At 39.0% G+C, this 21,399-nt stretch overlaps 2 protein-coding genes across 3 annotated transcripts in view; both read left to right on the top strand.

Annotated features, from left to right (window-relative positions):
• nucks1a (nuclear casein kinase and cyclin-dependent kinase substrate 1a) overlaps nucleotides 1–2,394 on the top strand; it is an 88,827-nt gene extending 86,433 nt beyond the window's left edge. For both annotated transcript variants that reach the window (XM_072715770.1, XM_072715771.1), the window contains one exon: nucleotides 46–2,394. In XM_072715770.1, the coding sequence (XP_072571871.1) occupies nucleotides 46–269 (224 nt within the window). In that variant the 3' untranslated portion in view covers nucleotides 270–2,394. The remainder of the gene's footprint in view (nucleotides 1–45) is intronic.
• Nucleotides 2,395–8,494: 6,100 nt separating this feature from the next.
• Nucleotides 8,495–19,022, top strand: slc45a3 (solute carrier family 45 member 3). The gene is made up of 6 exons (XM_023804940.1): nucleotides 8,495–8,772; nucleotides 9,301–9,451; nucleotides 11,305–11,568; nucleotides 14,850–15,650; nucleotides 16,142–16,407; nucleotides 16,868–19,022. Exons 3-6 carry the CDS (start codon nucleotides 11,427–11,429, stop codon nucleotides 17,297–17,299), a joined length of 1,641 nt encoding a protein of 546 aa, XP_023660708.1. The 5' UTR covers nucleotides 8,495–8,772; nucleotides 9,301–9,451; nucleotides 11,305–11,426; the 3' UTR covers nucleotides 17,300–19,022.
• Nucleotides 19,023–21,399: the final 2,377 nt, after the last annotated feature.

Genomic DNA, 21,399 nt, shown 5'->3' on the forward strand with positions numbered 1-21,399 from the left:
AGTGTCTAATGATGGGCCTTTATTCACCACGGTCTCTCTTTCCAGTCTCCCCTAGTCCTATAAAAACTAAAGGCAAGGGACGTCCAAGTGGTCTGAAGGTTACTGAAAAGTCATCTCCTAAAGAGGAAGTTAACCCAGAGAGCCCCAATGAAGAAGATGAAGATGATGAGCTTGAGAAGAAAGATTTCCCTCCCTCCAAGAAGACAGAGGAGGTACCAGAAGATGAGAATGATGTATCAGAAGAAGAAGCTCCATCTGGGGAAGACTAATTAGATATATGTGGCAGTCATTTGGCCATTCACTTTTTGATTCTTTTTACCTTTAGAACTTTAGAGTATCCTGTTGGCCTGGCTCAATGGTTTGGACCAGTTTGTTCCAGAGTACTATTTGGTGCACACAAGAATATGCGTGTGTTGTCTTAGTTATTAGTCACACGCCACTTTTTATCATTAAGCTACCCTTCACTAAAGCTCACTGAGCAATTAATGGGTCCATATTTCCTTAACTAATGTTAAAATTTTATTGCAGTTTATTTAGAATGGTGTGTGTGTGTGTGTGTGTGTGGGGAGGGGGGGTTATGGGGGATCAGGTGCTCATTAGCTTGTGTTGATACATTACCCTTCTAACATTAAGGGTATCAGAACATTGTGGGCTTCTATGAATGTAATCTTATGTAGAGTAATGATAAGATAGAATTGTCTTTGTTTCCCCACAGGTTCTCAGAAATTGTATAATGTTTACTTCATCTTTCAAAGCTAGTCATCCTAAAATCAAATGAACATAAATGTTAGATATGTTACATGTGTGCATGGGAGTATGTAGTTGGACTGTTTGCAACTGTATCAGTTTGGGAATTGTTTTAGCCTCGACCCTACAAGAACTCCTGCCTTTGCTAACAAATGATGAAACCTTTCTTAGAATTGTAAAACAGTTTACATGAAAGTATTATGGAGCTATGATTATTAGATTGTGAACACCAAAAAAAAAAAGGTATCTCATGCACTAGGACAAGTTCTTTAGCGTTGTTGCTGAATGGTTAATTATAAGTAAATTTAAATGCCTTTTCAAACTTAAGCTGAACTGTACATTCTACAATCCATTCAATCTGTTGACCTGGTTCTCAACTTGGGTGATTGTTCTTTGGATCTCTGGGGGCAAAGAGCACTACTAAGCTCAGGTACACCTGCTCATGGCTTGCGTGGGAGATGTACCTCACAGTTCATTCCTTTGTACCAGGCAGTTTATCATTTTGTGCTTTCTCATTCTTGAGTTTTTCAGTAATATTAGTTTATTTTTTAAAATAAAATCTATCATGATTTAAAAGTGAAATCACATCTATCTCTTTACTTGTGAGAGCAAACAAGCTCCTATCTAGAACCTTATGCCATACCCACTTTTTAGAATTTCTTTTATACCAATCCCATTCCTATAGCTGTGTTGTGAGTTCAAGAATTACATTTTGTTTCACATACCCTACAGTTCAAGACAGTGTACTTTGGCAATTTCAAATGAATAAATGTCTCTTAGCTGTAGTGTAAATAAGTTACGGCTTAAAAATTAATGGATAGAAAAGCTTTTGTCCATGTATCTTTATGTCATTGTTTATCCTCTAATTTGACTGATTGGAAAATGCAGTACTATATCTTAGCTACGATGTGATGAAGCAGACGCTAAACTTCAGATGTGGAAGGGCTAAGTGTTGGGGATTGGAATCCTCTTTCATACCTCATCATGGTAAGGTAAGAGCTAGGATTGTGTAATCTTCTTATGTGCTATAGATGTAAAGCTGTGATTGTATGAAGTCAGCATTGAGAGTGTTTTGTGTGCGTGCTGAGGACACTATCCACCTTCGTAGTTTTCTTCTCCATTTACAATTGGTCTTCAAATTCTGTGATTTGGCGCGTTTTTTTCTGAATTTAAATATTACAAAGGTAATTACATCATTGAGGGTCCAAAGGGAAGTAAGTATCTTTAAAGTTCAGCATTTGCAGTCTGATTTCTTCATTCTATGAATGAATATAAATTGGCATTGCGAAATGATGCTTGGGTATAAAAATAGCTATTTTAATTTTTTAAGATCTACTGGCATGCAGATGTTTTTCCTCCTTTTTGGTAATGTAGCAAGCAGCAAGCACTCAGTGTAATTACCCACTCCACCTCTTGCATGAGGATAATTGGAGGGTCATTAGCAGGCAGCCTTTACATTGTTTCCCTTGTGTAAAAAAGTCTGGAATCTTGATGCTGTTAGTTGTCAAGCCCTGTATATAAATAGTGTGTAATTTTGTAATCAACATCTTTGATTTAATATTCTGTCTAAGCAAGCTGATAATTTTGCCACCATTACTGGTGTGTTTTCTTGTACATTTTTGGAATGGATAAACGGCTTTAATATTTTGTGTTATTTTTTTATTGGTCCAAATTATGAGGTGCTGTCATGAATATGCAATCAAATCAGAGAATTTCACAGCACAGGTGCATGTAGGCCAAGTCACAACTACTGTGCTGTTACTAATACTGATCAATGTATACTCACTGGCCGCTTTATTAGGTAAACCTTGTTCCTACTGGATTGAAACCCATTTTGCCTTCAGAACTGCCTTAATCCTTCATAGCATCAATTCAACAAGGTGCTTGAAACACTACTTAGAGACTTTGGTCCATGTTAACAGCATCACTCAGTGGCTGCAGATTTCTCGGTTGTACCTTCATTATGCAAATCTCCCATTCCACCACATCCCATAAGTACTGAATTGAGATCTGGTGACTGAGGCCATTTGAGTACAGTGAACTCAAGCCAGTCTAAGATGATATGAGCTTTGTAACATGGTATGTTATCCTGCTGGAAGTAGCCATTAAAAGCTGGGTTCACAATGCTCATGACGGGATGGACATGATCAGCAGCAATAATTAAGTAGGCTGTGGCATTTGACCGATGCTCAAGTACTGCTAAGGGCCCCAAAGTGTGCCAAGAAAATATCCCCAACCATTATACCACCACCACAAGCCTGAATAATTGATTCAAGGCAGGATGGATCAACAGTAGGGCTGTGTGATATGATGATATGTATATCGGATGATGAAATAAAAATGTCTAGGGTTTCATGAAACTGAGAGCTACTTCACGGGTACTGAGCCATACGAAGGGCTACCAGTTTGATACACTCTTCTTAAATAACAAATCTGCTCAGTTTACCTTTCGTTATATATTATTAATAATGATTAATGGTACTCATCTATGTGAAGACACTGATCACATTTATGATTTTATCAACAATGACACTGTTTACGGCAACAGTTTTTCATGGTTACACGTCACCACATGGGATGTGGCACTTGTATGGAGGTTTTTATTAGCCATTATTATTTGCAACCCACAGAAGACAATCCACAAATAGGTACCTTGGTCCAAAAATATTTAACTATCCACAAATATCTATTTTTTTATTTGTGTTTTATAAAATCATATCCACAAAAAGAGCGATTTGTACACCTGAAATGAGTTTGTCCGCCATGTACATGTTTTTTATACATATTTATTTATAATTGTGCTGTGTCCATTCACTACCAGTGACTGTAAACGAGATAGCTGAGCATGAACATGAAGTGCACACATATAAACACTAAAATATATCACAAATACTGAAAGATATTACAGCTGGAAAAAACTGCATATAAAGCTAATCTTTCCGCAGTGTTAGAGTTGAGATTTAAATTCGGCTCCACATTCTGGAATATTTCAGTATAGATCCACATATCCTCACATACATCAAGCGAGAATACCAGGGAGGTATACCCAAACTGGAAAACTGGGTTTGGGTTTAAACCTTTACTATGACCCCATGGTAGTTAGTTAACTTTACAACTTCGGCTGTAATATCTTTCAACAAAAGATATCCAGATTTCTTTATGGGTAAATTTGAATTAAATTTCACCTTCAATAGTCCAGCTGTCTTGTTTACAATCACTGACAGTGACTAATAAAAAAAAAAAAAACCTTGTAGTAAAAGTCTTTGTCTTTCACCGTCGCTGCCACAATGCCTCAGACAGTCAAGTGTCACACTGGTGTCAAAAGTGGGATGCCAGAAGCGGCATGTACTGGTGCTACTGGAACAGCCGCTTCTTACCCATCCTTGGGAAAGTAGACCCGTGGGCAGCAATGAAGAGGCAAAGCAAAAGAGGAGGCAGTACTGGGGAGCGGACAACTGGGACGGTGACGCTCATCTGCTGGGGCTGTGGCAAGAGGGGGCTGTTGCCCGGAAGCCTCCCCCAAGCCCGCCAGTGGACGGACCAGGAGCGGCACAGCGACGAAGGTGCTGCCCTGTTCTCCTGCAGTGCTCCGGACAAGCCTGCCAGACCTTTGCCGGAGATGACGCAGGCAAATAGGAAAGGCATGCACCTCTGCAGACTCCAACGGCTCACTGGTCATCATGTACTCTCTGTTCGCTAAGCATGATGAGTCATGCCGTGACCCCAGCAGCGAGCATGACCAACGGAGGCAGCAACATGAGGCTGCTCTCCTCAGTCATGAGAAGCCGTGCCACAGCTGGGAGGCCACAAGCTGGACGAGCAGAGGGAGTGAGATAAACAGGACTGGGAGCGGCTGCGGGAGTCTGCAGAGCAAGAGCGGCGGGAGCTGGAGCAGCTGCGTGGCTGAGGCAGAGGAGGCGGAATTATGGGGCCGCAAGATGTCGCTGCTTGTCCAGGAGGAGGCGTGTCACTTGCTTGGAAGCTTGGCTGGCTCAAGTGCACCACAAGCTGCAGGAGGCAGAAGACATGCTATGTAGACACATGGAGCCATGCCGCACTCTGGAGGCCCATCTGGTGGAGGGAGCCCATTTGACACCCCTACAAGAGGCCACCTGAGGTGTGGAACAGGAGTGGTTGTGCAGGGCCACCTGACCCTGCAAGCAGGAGGCCCCACAACAGGACCAGCCTGCCGCACAACATCAAAACCCCAATAAGCAGGGGAGAAAGAAGGGCCGGGGTCAGGAGGAGGCTGCACTGCTAGCTGTCTCCAGCTGCTCCATGCGCTGACTGTCCCTGGAGATTGGGGCCTGGCTGTGGGAGTCGTTGGGAGTGGTGTTCCCTGGCCAAGAGGAGCCTCTGGATGGGGTACCACATCCACCTAAAATGCGCAGGACGAAGAGTTCAAGGCCCGGGGGGAATCTGTCATGCCAGCGGCTAAGCCGCACCAGAGCTTGCGAGCATCAGGAGCTGATGTCTCCCCCGTCCTTGGAGGTTGCCAGTGGACCCCTGGGACTTGTCTCAGTGCTGAGGTGGGGACTGGGGGTGGTGGTCGCCGGGACAGCTGACATTTGAGGGGGAGTAGTGTAGCGTCAGCAGGGATTGAGTATCCCGGCATGCTCACGAGCCTTGTATATACCCCTTTGAGTATTCTGAAAATAGCCCTTTTATGTATTTGTTAGTGTGATTACTTGTGTTCCCAACTATGCCTTCCCGTCTGGTGTGTAACTTTCCTGCATTTGCCTTTCATGTTTGCCTGTGTATTGTTGCTTTCTGCACAGTCATTTTAAGGACTGTACATTAAAGAACAACTTCGTGAAAAAAACAGAGCAGTTTGTACATGTGAAAAGGGTTTTGCATACTTGTGGATTGCTTCTTGTCTATTTATGCATCACTTTACATTAGTGAGCTCCCTCCTTTTTATTTCTGGATTTTTCTCCAATTTCTACTGCAGCTGATCTGTAGAAAAAATCCATAAATACGTGGTGCAGCCGTGAAATATATTGTTATTGGGATATGAGATTTTGGTCATATTGCTCAGCCCTAATCAATGGTTTTGTGTTTAAGCCAAATACTGAACCTACAATCTGAATGTCACAGCAGAAATTCAGACACATCTGATCAAGCAGCATTTTTCCAATCTTCCATTGTCCAGATTTGGTGAGTCCACTGTAGGTTTGCAGAGATGTTCTTCATATTGGTCGTAACGAGTGGTTATTTGAGTTACTGTTGTCTTTCTATCAGCTTGAACCAGTCTGGCTATTTTTCTTTGTCCTCTGCCATCAAAAAGGCACTTTTGCCCAATGAACTCACTGGATGTTTTTTTCTTTTTCAGTCCATTCTCTGAAAATCCTAAAGACGGTTGTGAATGAAAATCTCAGTATATCAGCAGTTTCTGAAATACTTATACCAGCCCATCTGACACCAAAACCATCCAAAGTTCAAAGTGACTTAAATCACTATTCCTCCCCATTCTGGTGTAACTTAAGCTTCTGAACTGTATCTGCATGATTTTATACAGTATTCTGCTGACATACAATTGGCTTACTTGATATTTGATTCAAAGAACAGTTGAACAGGTGTAACTAATAAAGTGGCCAATGAATGTTTGTTGAAAGTGAAGAAAAATTCCCGAAAGGTCTTTTAAAATTGAATTTTCAGTCACATTCTGTTGCAATGTAAACCATACCATGTTTACTTTGTTACTATGTATGCTTTAACTGATCAAGGGACTGGACAGTCTTGTTTCCCTTTACATGGGGAAGGGAATTTTTTTGTGGATATTTTATATATCAGGATATGTTTTGATGAATGACATGTATCCTCTGATCATTTTGAAATTGATAAGGGTCATTAGAGATCTGATTTGGTTTGGACCAAAAACTTTTTATATGGCTTTTAAAAGACATGAATGTTTTTTTAAACCAAATGAGTTTTCCTCAAACCACAGTCATCCGATTTAAAGAAAGGAAAAATTCTAAACAGCAAATGTTTCTCTGTGTTGTAAATGTAAGCAAATTGTGAGTTGTGTCAGGAGCAGAATAATGTTGTATCATCACAGAAATGGTTAAATATTCTGCTTGTGTGAGGGATTATAATACTGAGGTTATCCATATCCATGGCAAAAGTGTTTATAATTGATTTATCTGCTTCTAATAAAGCAACCTACTATTTGTACTGCATAAACAATTATTGCTTTACAGTGATGCAGCCTGCTGTTTCCTATAATTTCCTGTTAGTAAAGTAATCTGGGTGACATTTATGGAACAAATGTTTTCAGTGGCATAATACCAAGTGTAGCTATTCTGCATATGTACAGCCACAAGATGTCACTGTTTGTAACAATCCCTTCATAAAAAATGTTCACATCCAAATATTAGAGCCATTTGTCTGCTTATCCAGTACATAGCCTCTAGCCTATTACTGGAAGTACATAAGGTAGGGGACACCCTGGATGGAATGGTGGTTCATTCCAGGACACACCTCAGCAATTTAATAATGATATTTTGATTTTTTTCATTTCAATATGTTAAACTGGACTTTCTTCCCAATTAAGTTCAAATGTTTTACCTCTCCCCCACAGCTTTTTTTGAGGCTCAAAAATGGCATTTTAAAACATTTGTACACTTCTGGGATGCTCAAATCTCTCACAGGTCGTATACAAGCAGTACACATTCATATGTATTTCATTATAAAAAAAAAATCGTTACCCCAAGCCCTTATTCCAGAATACTAATATGTGGCTACATCTGCAATAGTTTCACAAAATATGCTTGCAGCCCTGTCAGTAAAGAGTTACAGTTTATACAGTTGTCACTATTGCAAATGAGTGACTAATCCAATAGTAATTTTTAGTATCAATTTTCTTTGGCACCCGAGTCTAGCCATAAGATGACAAAATGTCTGGATAATATACAAATTAAAACAAGGTTTGCATAAAATTACTTGTTAATCTTGGATTTGTCAAAAGAGCCACAATTTGCCTTGGTTAAGTTTCAGCACAAATTTACTCAAATATGTCTTCCTAGCTATTTTGTCTGTTGTAGTCTGTTAATGGGTCCAATGTATGGCTCAGTGGGTTAGGTCACCAGTTTGAATCCCAGGTAGAATTTACCCCCAAATGCTCCTAGGATTGTCTGACCATACATACTAAAGGTATGTCACTTTGGATAAAAGTGTTTCTTAAATAAAAATGGAAAAATGCTTCTGTCCTATGCAAGTGCTATGGTGTTGATATCTGGAGATGAAGCAGGCCACATCATTTGTCTGAGGTGTCCTTCACTTTTCTTTTATGCCAGATAGTTCTGACATGACTTGGAGGTTTCTTTGCGTCACTGTTGCTGTAGAATGAAGGAATGTTCAATTAACTATAATCCTAATGGAATGTTGTACATCACCTCCAAAGCCACCCAAGACTATGACATTGCCTCCTCCGTGCTCAAAAAAGGTAAGCACATACATAAAATTCACAGTCTAAGATACATAACAGTTGGATTCAAATGCTTCAAATTTTGATTCCTGTTAATAGAATTATTTATACAGTTTAAGCCTAGTTAATTAGGCATACTTGGATAAAAATAATACAATATAAAACAAAAATAGCATTCGCAGCTTTGATAATTCCCATATGTGGGTGTACTGTCATCTTATGATTATTTATGATATGTTTTCCAAGAAGGTGAGTTAGGAATGCTGAAAAACAAGTTTCACACCACAGCCAAGCCTTTAGCACTAGTACTCTATTGGTTCTGGCTGATCTGTACATATCTGTTCTATTGTGGGCTCTCTTAACTCCGCCTCCCAAAATTCATTAGAAGCATAAATTTTTAGCAAGTCCAACTAGTCAGAATTAGAATAAATGATTCACTGTTCTCAGCATAAAAAGTTTGCTTATTTATTACAACCACAGTATCATTTAAAGGAAGTCTTTATTTTATACATTTTGTAAGTGCATAGAAGGTCTATCCAATGTGTATGTAGAACTCAGACTTCACGCTTCAAATCAATGGATTTAAAAAAAAAAAAAAGGTAAGACTATTTAATTATAGCTGCAGAATAGTAAATTTCTCCAATGCATTATATCATATATGATCTCTGATATCTGTACATTTCAGTCTTAAATATGTTTCTAAATGTTAACATCATATATCATCCATTTCACCACAACCCTGTAATGGATAAGTGGACAGAAATAAACATTTATTGACAGCATTGACGGCTTTCACTAACATAATTATTTATTAGGAAGATGTACTGGTTCCCAATAAATACTCTATGTTCCACATATAACAACTATCTCAGAATGTAAATGAACAATTTTCCTGTAAAAACTTTAAAAAAAAAAAAACACTTTTAAAACAATGTCTTAATTTTGTAAAAAATAAAATGTTTTCTGTATACTTTTAAGAATGATTGATCAGTAGGACAGATTTTGTGGAGAGAATGCATGGTACCCATCTCAAAGAATTCTACTGTAATTATTATTAACTGTATATGATTCACTTCATTCACAAGCTGAACACATGATTTGTCCAACATTGTTCTTTCATTCATTAGTGGAGAGAGGAGTTTCAAGTTTCTCATATTTCCGGAGGTGTGACACTACGGCACTAGTCAGGTTAAGCAACAACTTGGTAGAATCTATGAAAAGCAAAATGGAGAAGTTTGGTAATGAAATACAAGATGGAAATAAGGCCCAAAGACTGTGGTAAGTTACACCTTGTCTGTATTCTAACATATATAGTTCATGCTATATTCAATGGAATATGGAATGGGGGAGAGTTATATTACTTTGTGAGGAAGTGATAAAAACCTGTTATTTTGATTTTGTGGGGGGCACTGTTTCAGCCCCCATAAGAAGAATCTCCATTTTATGAATATCTGTGACTGCAATCAAAAAACAAGTGATTCGATTCAAAATGTGAAAGTACACTTTAAGCAGTTAAATGTGATGTGTAGCAGGTTTTGCAAAGTTATCCAATAATAACCATTCAGAGAAATGATAATGGATTTTTTTGTCACACCCATATGTAGAGAACATACCTGAGTTAATTATGAAATGAATATTCAATCAACCCTTTTATGTTCTAACTGCTAATCCAGTACAGGATTAGCAGTTAGGGGGTCATAGGGGGTTGGAGCCTACCACAGGCAGCATAGGGCACAAGTCTGGGATATTGAAATACTTGAACTGATAATTTCCTTACTAAAGTATAGTTCTGTTCTTTAAGTAATTATAAGAGACATACTAAAGGATATATTCCACATTCACAGGTTTACTTTTTCCTGTGACAACTGTATTTAATAATACAGTATTAATAGACTGTAGCTGCTCAGTTGCAAAGCTAGTCAGTATGAAAATAAGTCTCAACCCTTCAACAAACAGATAACTGTTGGTCTGTAAAAAGCACAGTAATATTTAAAAGGCAAACCACAAGTGATTTCAAGAAAATGTTTTGTAAAGGTGTTCAGGATCTAGTAAATAGACAGTGTGTTAGTGTACTTGTGTGTTTAGGGTTTCAGAGTTATGTGTTATGTTTCAGTGGCCCATAGCATAGGTGTGTGTGGGTTTGCATTTTCCACATTGTGGGGACCGAATTTATATAGTATATCATAAGACAAAATACTTCATTGTCTTTCTCAGCTTTGGTAATTTACAGATTTTACAGTGAAGAAGAAACAAGGTTTTTTGGGGTGTAGGGGTGCTATGGTCATTGTAGTAGGGGCTAGATTAGATTAGATAAACCTTTATTAGTCCCACAAGTGGGGAATTTGCATTGTCATGGCAGAAAGTCAACAGGACAAGATAAGAGCAGCAAAATAAAAAAATAAAACAATAGAATAAAAACTGTACCAACAGTACAGTATAAAAAGTACACCATACAAACAATCTGGTAACATAAATATGGATGAGTGTATTGAAAAATATAAATGTATATATGTGTATGTAAACTTAGATAAATATATGCATGTATTTGTATATGTATGTATATGATGTACAAAGTGGATATATAAATATATGTATAATATGAAGATGTTTGGCATGGACAGGCATGCAATGGAGTGACAGGCATGGCCAAGAACTAGTATTGCACATAAGAAATATTGCACATAGAAACTACTATGGTGTATTGGATGTGTGTGATTGTTAGTCAAAGTGCTGTGGTCAGCTGCAAGGACTTTGTTGTAGAGTTTGACAGTGGTTGGAGGGAAAAACCTTCTGAATCTCTCCTTCCCACATCGTGGACGCAGGAGCCTGCTACTAAAGGAGCTGCTCAGTGCTGTCAGAGTCTCTACAGCACCCCCCAAGCTCCTCCCTGGCACCACCCCTGTGTACAGTGTAGTCACAGAATAAACATTTGTGCATCTTTGGAGTAGACTTGGGATCTTCTGAGATTCGTTGTTTTAATTCTGTTGGATTTTTAAAAAGTGTAGCGACAGAAACAGTGGCAGGGCAAGAAAACTATTAAAAGTAACAGATCATAAAATGAATCACAAAATAATATAAAATCAAAACTTTGTTATAATGAGAGTTGACATTTTTTGTGCTCTTCGTTGCAGAGCTGAAATCACAAAATAACATGGATACCAAGATTCCAAGAGCTGAAATTGGGAATTATAATAGGATACAATCACACATGAGGAATACAAGCTGACCTGACAGCACGGTGTAAGATTCTACAATGCCTGGGAAATTTATTCAGCTACTTCTGGCCAATGCACTGACTTGTGGTCTAGAAATCTGCATGGCTACAGGCACCACTTATATCCCACCTCTGCTGCTGGAGGCGGGTCTTGAGGAACAGTTCATGACCATGGTGCTCGGTAGGTACATTATCAAATGCATATCACTGCATGTATTGTTCCAACTAAGAAACTTAATTAAACTCAGGATTAGATTTCAAGGGGTTCAAAAGACCAAAACTTTGTCCAAAATAAATTACATTATACAGAAATCCAGTATTTAGATCAAGTTGTGGAAAAATAAATAATAAAAATATTATAAAATGAATAATAGTAGTATAGAGAACAGTATGATTTTTATACTTTCATTATTATGCATGACAATACACATCCATTTGAATCACCTTGTACTCACCTAATTTTCACAAGCTATGCAGTCAACTTGTGTATGGTATAATTTATATATTGTATACTGTAAAGTTAAGTAATGGTACACAATACTGATAAAGAATGGTATTTACAAATGGGTTTGAAGTTAATGATTTAGAAAAAAATAAATAACCGCTTTGTACAGTTGAATGTGTGGGGTGGACAAAATAAAGGAAACATCACATGTAAAATGACGTCAACTTTTTGGGCAATCAATCACACTTAGAACTGCAAAGGTGAGTCATATGAGGCTGAATGCCAATTAGAAGTACGTATTAGCATGACATAGATAAGTACATTACTAGTGTCAAATAGCTAGAATTAATTCAAGGACTACTATTCAGAGTACATTTGTATCCAATGTTAAAGCACAAAGATGCTTAACCCTCAATGGGTCCTTGTCAGAAAGTTACGTTCCAGGTCCTTGGGGTTCAAGTTGCACCCCTATCCAATGGCATATATAATTCAATGGTACCAAGCTCAAATTCAATTAACTAAAGTTAAGATACATTTATTAGTTAACTGCATGATGCTTGCACAGCTTACGCAGTGAGATAGTGCAGTTAAAGGGGTTGCGGCAGTGGGGGGGGGGGGCAGCAGAGGGGACTGGTCATATAATGCACATTCCGACTGTATCCTCTTGCAGAATGTGTCGAAGAGCTTCAGCTGTGGAATACCTAGCCATGGTGTTATATCTTTTCTAACAGTTGAAATGTAAACAAAACAAAATGGCTGACTTTTTTTAATATCCGAAAATGTTCTAGAATATAATAACATAAAAAATTATAGTAGCAATTATCACTAATTAACTGAATTTGTCGATCATATCAATGTCATAAATTAACCCTAAAAAGGGTTATGTAATAGCAACTGGACTTTGTTTTTCATAGAAGACGTTTTGCACTCCATCCAGAGTGCTTTCTCAATTCTGACTGACTGGCATAGCAGGTTGATGAACCCTGTGGAATCCTCAAGTTGTTAGCACTAGATGGTCACCTGTGGGTTGTTGTTGTTCCTCCTGGCTTTCATGTGTTTCACTGATACCACCTGAGGCCGAGCGTGAACGACTTTGGAAGCGTCTTGGCAAAGTTGAAAGAACTGCATTGTAGGTGGACCGGGAGGACAACTGCTTCAAATGAACGACCGTCGTTGAACAGAGGAGGTGGCCTAAGACGTCTATCACCTACCTACAATGCAGTTCTTTCAACTTTGCCCAGACGCTTCCACAGTCGTTCACGCTCAGCCTCAGGTGGTATCAGTGAAACACATGAAAGCCAGGGGGAACAACAACAACCCACAGGTGACCATCTAGTGCTAACGACTTGAGGATTCTACAGGGTTCATCAACCTGCTATGCCAACCAGTCAGTCAGAATTGAGAAAGCACTCTGGATGGAGTGCAACACTTCTTCTATGAAAAACAAAGTCCAGTTGCTATTGCATAACCCTTTTTTAGGATAACCATGACCTGGATAACTGAGAATCTCCACAGACATCTGTCATAAATTAAGTTTTTTTTGGGGTGCATTTTGCACCCCCGAAGAAAGTATGCCAGCGATAATTGACGTCAACACTTTTTCTATCATTTTCTGCATGACCGTATGTAAAACTGGTGCACTTACAATGTCCTAGAGGATAACTGCTGTAATTGTAATAACAACATGGTAGTAGCCATAGAAATGGGCAGGGGGTGCAGAACGCACCCCAAGGAACCATTGAGGGTTAAATTGGTGTGAGGCTTACAAAACCTAGACCTACAACCAATTAAAAAAAAAAGAAACGGACTGATGATTTTCTTGATAATATTTGACCCTTTCCTCGACATTTATTTATTGTTGATATGTATATTTACATTTGAATTTTTTTTTTTCCTTTTCTTGCCTTATGTGCTTTTTACGTTACTCTTGTCTTTCTTAGCCTCTCTGTCCCACTGTTGTCTCCGCCTATGTTCGTGTTTTTTTTTTTTCTCTCTCTCTCTCTCTCTCTCTTTCCTTCTTTCTCTTTAATCTCTCTCCCTACCCCTTTTCTTCACTCATTTTCCTAATCTATCACTCCCTTCCGGGCAGCACAGCAACTGGAATATTTTACATGTATTAAATAAGATACAATAAATATACGAATAAAAAGAAATTGACCAACATGAAGGGCCTATACAGAGTTTATAGAGCCCCTCATGGTAAAGCAAATATGTCTGACACAGCAGTGCATTCAGACCATTATTCTGCTTGTGAAAGCTGCCGGACAGGACACATTAAAAAAAAAAAAAAAAAAATCCTAAAGGATACATTCGGTGTCTGTTGCCAATAGGTAAACATGGTGGGGGTCTGTAACATTGACATTTATTTGAAGGAAGTCATTAGATCGCAAGAGTATAATATACAACCTCTGCATGGTTACATAACAGCAAAAGACTATGAATCCTTTTCACGAGACCAGGTGCACCCCATGGTGCAAACACTGTCCATTCATGATATTCTCATATTCTCAGATGATCATGGACTCATATACACAGCTAAACAAATTTGACTGGTTTTATCTATACCAGGATGAAGTCAAATGCATTCATTGGCCAGCCCAGTCTCCTGAACATTATCATAACTTTATAGGAAGTTGCAGAATGCAGAGTTCAAAGTAGCGATCCACTGCTTCAGTCCTCAAAGAACTGGAGGCTACTCTCCATTACTCATCAGAATTACCCAGTATCTCACTACATACAGTTCAGGACTAGTATGATTCCAAGGACTGAAGCTGTCCTCAAGGCAAACAATGACTGTCCTCTTTATTAGTTCATTAGTATTAGTTTATTAGACATGAACATGTTAAGTATTTTTCTTATTTTGTCCACCCCTTGTGCATGAGTCGCTGTAAAGGCAAACTGGCTCTTGTCATTGTTTAATACAAAAATTTAAAAGATGAAAACACATGTGCTACTGCAATAGATATCCAAATGTTGGAAGTGCTATATATAAAATGTCTTAACTTTTCTATCACCAGGTGTTGGACCAATGTTGGGGCTAGTATTTGTACCTATGATTAGCTCCGCAAGTGATAGATGGAGTGGGCGTTTTGGCCGAAGGCGGCCGTTCATCTGGGCCCTGTGCGTGGGTGTGCTGCTAGGTCTGCTATTGATCCCACATTCCCTGCATTTAGCCAGCCTGCTGCCATGGCACCCTCGCTGGTTGGAATTGCTACTGCTGGTGGCCAGTATTTGCCTACTGGAATTTTGTGGCCAGGCATGTTTCACACCACTGGAGGCGCTGGTATCGGATCTCTTCCCTGGGGCGGAGGAGAGCCAGCAAGCCTTCTCTATCTACTCACTCATGCTCAGCTTGGGTGGATGTGTGGGCTACCTGCTACCAGTGGTAGACTGGCATGCTTGGGGCTTGGCAGTCTACCTGGGCAGCCAGGAAGCCTTAATTTATGCCCTGCTCACAATTATCTTACTGCTCTGCCTGCTGAGCACCACATTCATCTCTGAAGAGCTTGGGGCAACTGTGACACACTCTGATACTGGACACATGTACAAGACCAAGCAGTGTTGTCCATGCCTTTTCCAACTTCACCCACTGCATTTGTACAGATCTCTGAGAAACTGCCTTTCACTGCTGCCCCAGCTGTACAAACTGTTCCTGCAGGTGCCACTGGTCATCCGCCGGTTGTTTGTGGCTGAGCTGTGCAGCTGGATGGCCCTCATGACCTTGATTCTGTTCTATACAGACTTCATTGGAGAGGGTCTGTATCAAGGAGTGCCCACTGCCCTGCCAGGCACACAGGAGAGACTGCGATATGATGAGGGTATTCACTTGACACTGTGATAGGTCTAATACAAAATATAACAAAAATTATATTATTACTAATAATTTATTATCAATTGACATTACATTTTATTTTACAATTATAGCAGTATAAGGACATATAGTTTTAATGAAATTTATTGACACCCAAGCAATTAAAATTTTAATTTTCAAAATAAATGGAATCAATAAAACAGTATATCAATTATACTTTGACTAATTGGTTTCATGTACAATTTTATTTGGACGAAACTATTTGCATATTAGAGCTAGTATGTAGTTTCATAGTCAAGGATAATCATCTTTAAACATTTCTTGTAGGCAACATTCAATTTGCTGTTCTCATTCTTCAGCTGCATTTTAATTCTACACTTTTTCAGTCTAGTGTTTCCTCTAGCTGTTGAGAATGATATAATATAATGAAATAACTCAAGCATCAAACACAATAAAGCATTTAGCATGAATCTCACATACTGTCTTTCCTTTCTCTAGGTGTGCGAATGGGCAGCCTAGGACTTTTCTTACAGGGTTTCACAGCAGTGGTTTCCTCCTTGATGATGAACAGGCTGGTAGCCCAATTGGGCATGAGGACTGTGTACCTAAGCAGTGTGGTTGTCCTGACAGGAGCCACTTTAGTGATGAGTCTCTCCAGCAACATTTACCTAGTTACTCTCATGACCATGGTAACTGGGTTTACCTTTTGCACACTTGAAGTACTTCCCTACAGTCTAATCTGCCTGTATCATTCAAATAAGCTGGTAAGTACTGTGCTGTCTTGGGTAATGGGGTTAAAAATGTATCTTTGTAGTTAAACCAAATTAGGTGAGCTGTTTAGCATGTTTTGGTTTTGTGCATCATTTTCATGTCCTACTTGCATCCTGAATCTATCATTGATCTGTATAGTTTACAGATGAATGGTGATGTAATAGTTAAGTTTAAGAAGTAAAAACATCTGTACAAATGAGTAGAACCTTGAACAAATACATCATCGTGAATATAGGTTTACTATACAAATAACACACTACATATACATGTACACCATGCAATAGCTACTTTTGTAACTTTAAATAGATTACCAAGATACTTAAAGAACACAGGAAAAGACCATGATAGTCCTGAGAAGAATTCATTTGGTGACTGATTTTCCCAGCAGGGATCATGAGAAAAAAAACAACCCACACAGTAAATCTAATAAACTTTAACAAACCTCCATTTCAGGTTTTTTTCACCAGTTCCCAGTCAAAAATGCAGCCAGTTCAGGTAGAAGACATGGAGCAGAACATGAGCCTACTGCCTAATAGCAAAAAACAGATATACAGTGAAGGACACCCTGTGGAAATGTCATCACCAGGACACAGACCTTTCAGACTCACTGATCCTCACCCCAGCAATGTGTTTATACCAATGAGTAAAGATTCATTACCTGACTCTCTCTCTACCCTTTCAGCACAATCCAGAGGTCTATGCTTAGACATGGCCATCTTGGACAGTGCCTATTTACTCTCCCATGTTGTACCATCTTTGTTTTTGGGTTACATTGTGCAGCTCACCCACAGTGTGACTGCTTACATGACCTGTGCCACTGGCTTCAGTGTTCTGGCAATATACTTTTCCAGATGGGTAATCATTGACAGGACAGACCTGGAGTGACTGTGTATACTCTGTTGTTCCATCAACATACGATCATGACTGAACCAACTCAGAATTCTATAAAATTCCTTTACATACACACACACTACCGGCCAGAGGTTTGGGCCCACCCTTTGATTTTTTTTTAAATAAATGACACATTGCTTCCAGTGTTAATTTTGGCAAGAATTTTTAATTTAGTTTTACTCTTAGTCACTTAGTGAAAATTCAATTTAGTCAAATTTTAGTAAAAATTTTCTCAGATAGGTGCGTGATACAGAAATGGATTTTGCTGAAGGATATTTCTCCTGGCTGTATAAATTCCCTGGAGAAGTAAGCATACCCTATGATGCTTAGTTATCTAGGCTGAGTTACTTACTTACCATACTTCTTTCATATACAAAAATGAATACCTAAAGTTTGTTATAAAAAGTACAGTACAATCATATTTCCTTCACAGGTCATATTTATTTTCTACATACATCAACACATACTTGCTTCATATTTGTTATTAGGGCATTAAAACACCCATCAAATTGAACTATATGCCCATTTAATATTGTAATAATTGTTCTTATTAAGGCATCAAAACACCTATAAAACACCCGTTTAAATGAGTGCAAAACCTGTCGTTGCAATTTAGAATAACCCTCCTTCAAGAACAGAACGTACATAATACAATAAAATTGATAAAACAACAACTTCCATTTACTAGCTACTAGGTACAATTTGCTTATCTCGGTTTAGTTTCAAGAAGGCACTTCTTTCCAAGATGACGTTTACACACACACGTGTGTGTGTGTGTATCTCTGAACACTAAGAACAGTTCCTAATCAAATTGAACTTTTTATACCTTTTTAAATTCCTCCCTTGGGTTTCACCTCACCCTGTATCATTGCGTGTGGCTTGTCGATGTACCAGTCGCAGCACCTTTCACGCCGACAGGTCCAGATATTTAACCTGCTAGATACCTGTCGGGTGTCTGCAATGCATTGGCAACTCCATCGGGTGAACAGTTCACATATAATGATCGAGCACTGATTTGCCAGCACCAATTGCACACTGATTTGCCTCTGATCTGGGGCTTTTCTCAGTAATGTCCAAGAACTGTTAGTGAGCAGAAAATCGGGGATTAAATCATGTAGTGTGAACTTAGCATTACTTATGCTGGAAGCTGGCATTTGCGGAGACATGCACCAAGTGGGAAAAACAAATCATCCAATGAGAAAGATGCATGGAGACTGTAAGAACTTGCAGATTTATCCGTATATAAATGATTGGTTAATAAGAATAACAACCAATGCTTTGAGATGGTTACTGTGATGTAGGTCATCTGCCCAAACAGAGTCAGCAATTTCGTCTTTACTCATAAGAGCATAACGAACAGGGATTTTGCCGTCATTTTCATTGTCAAACATTTTTCCATTTATGTTGTCATTACCATTTCGTCGTGAAATAGAAGGTCTTCAGCAAATTTTTATTGTCAAAGTTTTCATTGAAAAAATTACAAGAAAGTACCAGAAAATATTAGAAATACATAGAACAAATGTAACTTACTAGGTTTAAGTAGTTTATAGCTTTTAGTACACATTATTTAGCCACAACAGCTGAAACTATTGGTTTTAAAGAAGACATATCAGGTCTGTCTTCAGTGAACTGACATTAACTTAGTGTAATGTCAGTACTTGATTTGCTCTTGGCCACTCTTGATTCTGTGTTAATAAACTAAAAGATAACCACTTGACTCCCTTGTCCCAGATCAGTTTGTTAGAGGTTAATGCACTGTCTGCACCTCATTTCAATCTGTTGTACTGTTGAACTGAATAAATATGATAAATATTTATTATTTTTATGCTTGTAATGGCTAGAAAGGCACAGCTAACAATTAAACAGAGGGCTCAAATTGAAATTTTGAGTGAAGAAGAGTTCTGTCATTGCCAAATAACCAGAAAGTAAATTTTTTCTAAGAATGGAGTGACTAACTCTTTACAGAGAAAAAGTTCACAGGAAGCAACAGTGACCTGAAACAGTCTGGGGCAAGGAAATGACATCAAAGGCTGAAAATCAACACTTAGTTCTGATGTGCAAAAGAAACTATAAAATGATCGTAATGGTCAGAACTGCGATTAATGTGAACAGAGGGAAACCGGTATCTCTTAAAACAGTTAAGCAAAGACTGAGAACAGCTGGATGGCATGGTGAGTTGCTGCCAGAAAACATTTACTTTGTGTTGTTAAAAAGAAAAAAAACCTCTATAAGTTCAACAACACAAACACCGGAGTATACACAACTGGGAGCAGGTCTTGTAGATAGCTGACAGTACAGCCATGGGACAAGTTGGACCAACAAGTTAAAAATGAGTGTCTAGCAAATGAGACAGAACTGTCTGCATGCTTGAAAAGTTGGTAAGAGGGTTTGGACACAAGTTTCCAAAAATAAAATATATATATATATGTATGTATATAGTATATATACACTCACCTAAAGGATTATTAGGAACACCTGTTCAATTTCTCATTAATGCAATTATCTAATCAACCAATCACATGGCAGTTGCTTCAATGCATTTAGGGGTGTGGTCCTGGTCAAGACAATCTCCTGAACTCCAAACTGAATGTCAGAATGGGAAAGAAAGGTGATTTAAGCAATTTTGAGCGTGGCATGGTTGTTGGTGCCAGACGGGCCGGTCTGAGTATTTCACAATCTGCTCAGTTACTGGGATTTTCACGCACAACCATTTCTAGGGTTTACAAAGAATGGTGTGCAAAGGGAAAAACATGCAGTATGCGGCAGTCCTGTGGGCGAAAATGCCTTGTTGATGCTAGAGGTCAGAGGAGAATGGGCCGACTGATTCAAGCTGATAGAAGAGCAACTTTGACTGAAATAACCACTCGTTACAACCGAGGTATGCAGCAAAGCATTTGTGAAGCCACAACACACACAACCTTGAGGCGGATGGGCTACAACAGCAGAAGACCCCACCGGGTACCACTCATCTCCACTAAAAATAGGAAAAAGAGGCTACAATTTGCACGAGCTCACCAAAATTGGACAGTTGAAGACTGGAAAAATGTTGCCTGGTCTGATGAGTCTCGATTTCTGTTGAGACATTCAAATGGTAGAGTGAGAATTTGGCGTAAACAGAATGAGAACATGGATCCATCATGCCTTGTTACCACTGTGCAGGCTGGTGGTGTAATGGTGTGGGGGATGTTTTCTTGGCACACTTTAGGCCCCTTAGTGCCAATTGGGCATCGTTTAAATGCCACGGCCTACCTGAGCATTGTTTCTGACCATGTCCATCCCTTTATGACCACCATGTACCCATCCTCTGATGGCTACTTCCAGCAGGATAGTGCACCATGTCAGAAAGCTCGAATCATTTCAAATTGGTTTCTTGAACATGACAATGAGTTCACTGTACTACAATGGCCCCCACAGTCACCAGATCTCAACCCAATAGAGCATCTTTGGGATGTGGTGGAACGGGAGCTTCATGCCCTGGATGTGCATCCCACAAATCTCCATCAACTGCAAGATGCTATCCTATCAATATGGGCCAACATTTCTAAAGAATGCTTTCAGCACATTGTTGAATCAATGCCATGTAGAATTAAGGCAGTTCTGAAGGCGAAAGGGGGTCAAACACCGTATTAGTATGGTGTTCCTAATAATCCTTTAGGTGAGTGTATATTTAACTTAACATATTTGAGTTAAATGTTTTTGTATTTGTGTCACACATTAAATGAAATCTGGTTCTGTGAAAAGTATTACATAATATTTTCTTGCATAATTAATTCTTAGAGCACTGTGAATAGTTAGCTTCTCTATAATATTTAAGGTGTAATTCCATGTCATTTCCTTTCATACATCTACAAACTTATTGTCTCAGTCGAAGTCCCTGGGGGGCCTGAAGCTGATCCAAGGCAGCAGAGGACACTAGACTGGGGTACAGTTTGGACAACACCAGTCCATGGCATCAAACAAACAAACAAACAAAAAAAAACACCACAGACACTCAGCCTGCGCTCTATGGGTAAATTAGAGACTGTGGCGAGAGGAAAAAGACAGGAGGCAGATGCTTAGTCCGTGAAAGGGATGAAGCACTTTTTATTTACAAC

Source organism: Paramormyrops kingsleyae, chromosome 8 (genome assembly GCF_048594095.1).
Source record: "Paramormyrops kingsleyae isolate MSU_618 chromosome 8, PKINGS_0.4, whole genome shotgun sequence".
Lineage (NCBI taxonomy): Eukaryota > Metazoa > Chordata > Actinopteri > Osteoglossiformes > Mormyridae > Paramormyrops > Paramormyrops kingsleyae.